Here is a 7,812-nt window from a genome sequence, read left to right on the forward strand (position 1 = left end):
AACTGTAGGACTGTCAGGGAGAGAAGGGAAGATCAAGCACAGTCCAATGCTCTCTGTGGCCCCAAGATGCCAGGGATCCTCATAAGTATTACTAGGATGATTAAACCCTGGGCACTTGTAACACCTTTGAACTCCTCAGCTTGTATGTCCGGCATGAGCCAGAGTCTGGGGGCCACTCTGCTTACTGGTATGTTCTGCTCTGTTTTATTACCTGCTGCTGATCAGGGGTCAGCTTACTTTTTCTGAAAGACCGGAGAGTAAATATTTCAGGCTTTATGAGCCACGTGTAGACTCTCTTGCCTACTGTTCTTGGATTTTTGTTTTGTCAGCACCCTTTAAAAATATGAAAACCATTCATAGCTTGAAGGTTGTACAGAAATAGTGCATGGCCTGGATTTGGCTCGCAGGCCATTTGCCTGCCCTTGTTTTGAGTGCTGTTTAATATGACAGAAGTGTTTTAATTCAAATAAATAAGAAATTATAGTCAGAAATGTGTGTTTGAAAACCTTTTCAGTATAGTAATAAAGGGAAGAATAATGCTTATTAACTTTTAAGCCTAATAGTTTTAATTTAGTGATTACATATATGTACCTTACTTAGTATGACTTTATTATTTCCCTGTAAGCCCTCTGTTAATGTTGGTTAGGAAGGGTAATGTTCAGAATACCCAGTATGAATGGGATAAACCAGATTCAAGACCTGGTTTCTTCTCTTTGTTTAATTATTTTTAAAAAATTCTGCCTCATCAAAAAAAAAAAAAAAAATTCTGCTTCATTACAAAAATGACTTAAGATTGTGTTATTTTGTCTTCTTTCAAATCCAGTGTTCCTAGAAATTCAGATGAAATCCATGGATATTTAGCTTTAGTATAGTATTCCACATTCACAAAGTAGATTTAAATTTAAAAGATTATAGATGTGTATTTGGTTACACTTGAGAATAGCTTTACATTATATATTTTTTGCTCATTTGGATTTAATGTCTGCACTGTTTACTTTCTTGAGAAAAGAACAAAACTATTTTTTTAAGATTTTATTTATTTATTTGACAGACAGAAATCACAAGGCAGAGAGAGAGAGGAGGAAGCAGGCTCCTTGCTGAGCAGAGAGCCCAATGCAGGGCTCGATCCTAGGACCCTGGGATCATGACCTGAGCCAAAGGCAGAGGCTTTAACCTCCTGAGCCACCCAGGTGCTCCAGAACAAAACTATTTTTAAATAATTTTAGATTTCACAGTTGTAGAGATAGTATAGAGAACTCCTGCCTGTTGTGTGCTGTTATTTTTCACAATTACTCTTAAAAAGTAAGCTACTTTTTAAATCTTTTGAGTTGTAATCTAAATTCTTTGTTTACCTTTTAGGTTATAAAGTTTTAGCACTCTTGGATGTGCCTGATAAAAGTCAAGAAAAAGCTGATTTATATATCCATGTGACATATATCAAAAAATGGGATATATGTGCTGGCAATGCCATCTTAAAAGCCCTTGGGGGGCATATGACTACCCTGAGTGGTGAAGAAATCAGTTACACTGGTTCCGACGGCATTGAAGGAGGGCTTCTTGCTAGCATCAGAATGAACCACCAAGCTCTGGTCAGAAAACTCCCAGATCTAGAGAAGACAGGACATAAATAAGCAAAGGCAATCACAGATCACAGCTCTTCCTCAGTTGAACAGTCAACCTGAAGCGTCTGGGGGCTTCAAATGCATCGGTGGAGACTCTGCATGGTTAAGGCCATCCTGAACTTTTTAAGTATTTATGAAGCATCAGAGACTTACTTTCCCTGTAATAGGATGCAAGATCAGGGAAAGTGGGTTGCTTCCTGTCTCAAGTATTGTCTTTATTTTTGAGACTATTTTCGTATGGTTGTCCTACACAAAGCACCCACACACACACATGCATACACACACACACACACATTTGTGAATTGAAATCTATAGCTGAGTCTACATTGTTATGAGTCACCATGTTCACACAACATCATGAATCTTCACTATTTGTTAGTATTTTCATACAGAATTGGGCTGAAGAAAGGATTGATTTTGTGTAGATTTAATACTACTTTACAGTTGTATCTCATTGAAAATAAAGTAATTGGGGGTTTTTACCCCTAATTCAGATGGAAAGCACAAGAAGCCACACATTCATTAATATGCAACAAATGCTCTATTTATCTGTTGTTACTGAATATTTCTTATGGATTAAAAAAGAAAAAACTTAAATTGTTTTTTTTTTCTTTGAAATTTTAATAATAAGTTCACCAGCTAGTTGAGAATATAGCTATATGATGATTGCGTTGTAATTGTAGTTTCTGTGTGTGTATTTTTGTTTTGCTTTTTGTTTTGGTACAGAAAAGTGTATTTGTACCCATCGGTCCAACATTCCTGCCATCTTACTCTTGATTTTTGTTTGCTCTGTGGACATTGCATGGTCCCATCCTTTCCCTCCTAACCAACATTTAGTCTTCAACACGTAAGGTTTGGATTAAGGTTTCAGGGTTAGCACTAGGATTTTGGTACATGTTCTCCTTAGGGATAAATTATGCACTATAAGAATATAAATTATTGTTAGTTGAGTCATTTGATATTACACAAATTGAGCTAGCTTTCGTTATTTTCAAAAGTTTTAGTACTTTTTAAAAACTTTGCCAGGTTTGTATGTAGAGGTTCTATCCTTACCAAGAATGATTTATGGTTGCTTTCACCATTAATAAATGGATCTGATCTAATCTCAAAGTAGTAATTTTTAAGATGTTTTAATGTTTCTGTTCAGATTAAAATAACAAAGGTTAATGTTACTTTTTGATTAATTTCTCTTTTAATTCAGTAGGCAGAATCTGACTGGAAGAAAGGTGGCATATTCACTGTGTCACTGTAATTAGATCCTTGTTTTGTGAATTTCATTGGGATGTTGGATTTCTGTTAGTATGTTATCTGGAAACTTCGTGTAAACAGTACCGTTATTTCATGTGACTTTGATGTCCTTGTATTTTATAATATACTGATTAGAGGGGAAGGGGATTGCTCATTGTTTTCTTCTTCCTTTTCTTTAAAACAACTTTCCATTTCTTTTCCTATCTTAGAGGTAAAATTGACCAAAGAATGGACATCCTCTTCTGGTGGAATGTGCATACAATTTTAGGCCTGAGTTTTATATAGTCTCCAGAGTCCTTTCATTCCTCCTTAGGGAACTGAATTTAGTACAAAGCACATGTTTCCACCCAGTCTCTAGCAACTGGTCACAGACCTGAAAGTGTAGTGGGCCTCAATAGGTAGGATTTGGTTCAGTGAAAATTCATACAAAGTTTTGGTAGTTGGAACACTCGATATTTAAACAGGACTTAGGGGAGTCAGAATAGAATATGGGAGACCTCATCTTTTTACTTTTCAATTAAACAATATTTTTTTTCCTCAGGAGAGATGGCAGAGGCATATACTCTTTCCAGAGTCCATGGTATAAGCATTTATTTTAATTGTAATGTATCAGAAATGGGGCAATAAGACTGGCATATTAAGAAATGGCATTTAATTGGAGTTTTTTTTTTTAATATTACATGGAAACTTTGTAATTTAATGGAAATGAAACTAGATCATATTACCAAGCATGATCGCTTTCGTTTTATTTTTAATTCCATTAATCTGCATGTAGATAATGACTTTGCGAAGGGCTTGTGTTGTGTACAAAAATTAAGATATTGGCTGACAGATTAATGCATTATTTTTATTTATAATTTGTTGGGTATAGTCTAGTTACTAATGGTTTTTACGTGGTTTTGTAGAAAATTCATTTTTAATTTTTTTTCTAAAAGATAATGTACATTATAGAACTAATATAAGTAAAAAGAACAGTATTTATATTTATTAATGTGAGACATTTCCATGCCAGAACATACCAGTAAAACACCATGAATAAGTGAGGCATGTACTATCTCTCAGAATTACATAAATTACTTCTAAAATGTAGCAAAATAACTAGAGTTGAACTTTTAGTGAGCCTCACCTCCCCAACTCCTGGTCTTCCCTTTCCTTTATCTTTGCCCTCATTTAGAGCACAATGTTCCCTTAAACTTGAGTTTTACACATCACATTTAGTAAAAGTAGTGGCATCAGTAGCTTCAGTATATATTAGCTGTCCCTTTGCTCTGGCCTTCGTCTCTACCTCATTCCCTGGTTCTACAGCCTGTTGATGTTCTTCTATATCTGCCCCTCTTTCTGGACCAGTAGTCTCCCTCAAAACTTAACCCCTGAGTTCTCTCCTAGACCCACTTCTTTCAAGATTGACTGCTGAAATATTATGGTAGAACTGAGTTAAGTTCTTAGGGAGATGAAGCTGGGCAAGAATTCTGGTTGACCGTCACTCCTCAAAGATGTTCTCAAAAGATAAAGGAAAATCACCTTCAAAACCACAAATATTTACACAATCGAGTCTAATCCAGTGCTTCTGTCTTTACAAAGCATTTCTCCAGATCCTTTCTTCACAGAATGAAAATGCAGAAGATACAAGAATTAGGTATATAAGCCTGCTAATGAAAACCTCCTTTTTCTGTTGGCTTTCATACTTGTGTCCCTATTTCAGTTGAGATTACAAAGGGCCTACAAGGTGGGTCATATTTGGTATTCAATTGTCCTCTTTAATTGTATTTTTTCTGGATTTTATTATTTTTCTGGATTTTAAATCAGCATTCAGATGAATAGTTTATGGCTATATGATGAATCTAATAAGTGTTTAGTTCATGAATCTAACAATTGTGCAAATTCTGTTCGCTTGGTGCTCCCCTTGAATAATGGGCAGATTGGGTTGGAGGAAGTAGGGTAAGTAGATAAGAGGGTGGGAAGGAAGAAAGCTCCAGGGAAGGGTGGGAGAGGGAGAATGCAGAGCAAAAAAGCCTCCCTCTCTGCCTTGAGCCCTGGGATCAGGAACTCTGCCCTTGTCTCAGATGTTAAAAAATTGGATCTCACTTGGGCTTTGAAGGTGACAACTATCTCTGATAGCAACGCAAAAGTAAAGAAAGCTGGGGTGGCACCACCCCCAGTTCCTCAAGAGAATATCCAGCTTGCCTCTCCTTTGATAACACCTTAAAAATGGCCTCATGGAGACAGTCTTTGGCAGGTTAAAAATAGAATCTACTTGGGTTATTCTAGCTTCAGCTATTTATCTTGGCTATGTGTTGACTGGTCCTGCACAGAAACTGATTTTTCATTTTTGATCTTGGTTGAATCTGAGCTATATTATTTGCAGTATATGCCTATAAAAAAGTCTGTCTTGTAACTGTTATATAAAATAAACCTAGTCTATGGTTTCATTTTTATTCTAAAAAAAAGTTGTGCCTTAACAATAGGGCATTGTATGTTAATAAGGGAAAATAAAATCTTTTTTTAATAGATGGGGAAAATAAGAACTTTTTGCCATTAAAATTTAAGTTCTTGTAACATTTTTAATATTAGAGTTGGGGGAAATTCATTAAAGTTAAATACAATTGATATAAACTTATTTTTGCATAACCTAGCATTTACAACTAAAGTACATTTTTATAAGAACTGGCATCTTGATGTATATAGGTCTGAAATGATACTTCATCCTTTGGTTTTTAATTTGAATTACTACAAGACCAGGATAAGGTATATTTAAAAATTTTTTTCTTTTAAATTTTTAGTGCACTATTATATTTGTTCTACTAGTCCTCTGAGTTGCTTTGGTTTTTAAAAAAATAGCTATTCATGATACCATATCAATAATTTATTAATGCTAAAAGATACTATGTGTTATGTGACTTAACAAACCAGAACAGTTCCTGGATTGAGGGGGGGAGGGGTTTGATTAGCAGTTACTAAGAGGGCAAGAAGAATTGAACTTTGTATTTCAAAAGGTTTTGGTTTTATGAGGTGCTGTTTATGTAAGATACATATATATGATTTATTTTTAATCAAAGCCTGGCAGGTATTAGCATTCCAGTTTACTATTGGTTTCTGTTTAAAAGTTATTTTTAAAATTGGATAGTGAATTAATTCTGTGGGAAAATGAGATTTATAAAAGAAGTAGTTTTTTTTTTTTTAAGGTAAAATAATATAAGCCAAACTTGTAGAAGTTAAGGCTGATGAATAATATTAAAGCAACATTACATATTGTGTTTGTAAGTGTTCTCTAAAGTATTATAATTAAGGTTAATTTGTATAAATTACAAAAGCAGAAACTGTGATGTTTGATTAGTAGTATGTTCTGTTAAAATTCCTCTTGAGGTATGTTCTACACATAGTTATTCAGGAAAGACTTGATCATCTTGTATTTTTTTAAATAGGAAATACAGCATGCCAAGTCATCATTAGATCAGTTAGCCTAGAAAGATTTAATCTCTCTCCACAAATTATCTCTTCTAAACTGTCTTCATCGTTTATGCTGAGTTGAAGAGGTAACATTTAAGGACTTTAATTCATGTTTAAAAATACGGACTTTCAATTTCCGTGTAGCATTACATCCTCCACTGGCAGGAGCCAAAGCTAGTCTTATAGTCTAACAAGAGAGAACTTGTTCTGCCATGATAAACTGTGGTGCTCCCAATGGATTCCCCCCCCACCCCATTTAATGATGTTACTTAAGCTTCTGGATGTATATATACGCATGGGGTTGAGTTTACACATAATGGTGTTTCCTGCTCATATCCCTGCCTCTTCAGACTTTGTTTTTTTAATAGACCTCACTTCTGTAGATCTTTTTTCTTATAATGGGCTAACATTGATGAGAGGAATTAAAAATAAATACCTTTGAGTACTCCTGCCCTAGTCACACATTTAAAGCTATGGAGGAGCTAGTCCCATTTCCTGGTGCCAAGCCATGCTTGGGCACCATACTTCTCTTGGCATGCTGTATCCTGCCTCACGCACAGCACCAAATTAAGGGGGTCCTGACTTTAATCTCTACTGAGAAGTTAACTCTTCTCCGTGTTTTTAGAGCAGTTATTTTGTACCTCACCTATAGCACTCATTTTTATATGTGCTGTTGTAAATTTCTTAAGGACAGGGATTGTGTCTTGGTGATTTTTGTATTGTATTTCCACATCAACCCCAGCAGCTAGCCCAGTGTCTTGAATAAATTAGGTGCTTAATGTGTGTTGAACTAAATTGAATAAAGAAGTACTACTAGAATAAGCATTTTTCATGCTTTGATTGGGTAAACTGATTGTTTTGTTGACTCTGTCAATATTTATGATTATCACCTCATGCACACTAAATTATTTTTTAAAGTTTTGCTTTCTTTAGATACTACCCCATGGACATTTATTTAGCTCTAGAAAATGTGATTGCTTCCAATGAAATGACTGTCCCAAACTCTCTGCTCCTGGATATACTTTGCCAAACTGAAATTTGAATATTCTGAATAAATTGGTCATGTCTGAAAGAAATGGTGTGCTGCATCTGCCTTTCCCACCTCTTCTTTTTTTAAAACTAGGGTGACATACATGCATATATGTGTTTACCATTTTAACCATTTGTAAGTGCACAATTCAGTGGCATTAAATACATTCACAATGTTGGACAACCGTCACCACCATGCTTTTGAAGAACCTGTTCATCATCATAAACACAAACTCGACCCATTGAGTCCCTCCCCATTCCCCCTTCACCTCAGCCCCTGGAGCTACTCTTTTCTATGAATGCATCAGCTTTTGAACTAATTTTCTGAGATTCTCTCACCATGTATAGGAAAGCCATCTCTTTGAGAAGGGGTGTACAAGATAAATGTAGTCGTAGCAAAATTACATCTTGCATTCTTAGATTTGTTTAAGATAGAGGGAATTTAGAAAAAAGCAAAAGAAGCTAA

The 7,812-nt window shown here is 35.2% G+C and overlaps 1 protein-coding gene across 1 annotated transcript in view; it reads left to right on the plus strand.

Moving 5' to 3' along the window:
- BPNT2 (3'(2'), 5'-bisphosphate nucleotidase 2) overlaps positions 1-7,389 on the plus strand; it is a 36,147-nt gene extending 28,758 nt beyond the window's left edge. Inside the window, exon 5 of the mRNA XM_045075766.1 lies at positions 1,360-7,389. Coding sequence (XP_044931701.1) covers positions 1,360-1,631 — 272 coding nt within the window. The 3' untranslated portion in view covers positions 1,632-7,389. The remainder of the gene's footprint in view (positions 1-1,359) is intronic.
- Positions 7,390-7,812: the final 423 nt, after the last annotated feature.

The sequence above is a fragment of the Mustela putorius genome, unplaced genomic scaffold, assembly GCF_011764305.1.
Source record: "Mustela putorius furo isolate JIRA1106 unplaced genomic scaffold, ASM1176430v1.1 tig00000151_pilon_pilon_pilon, whole genome shotgun sequence".
NCBI lineage: Eukaryota > Metazoa > Chordata > Mammalia > Carnivora > Mustelidae > Mustela > Mustela putorius.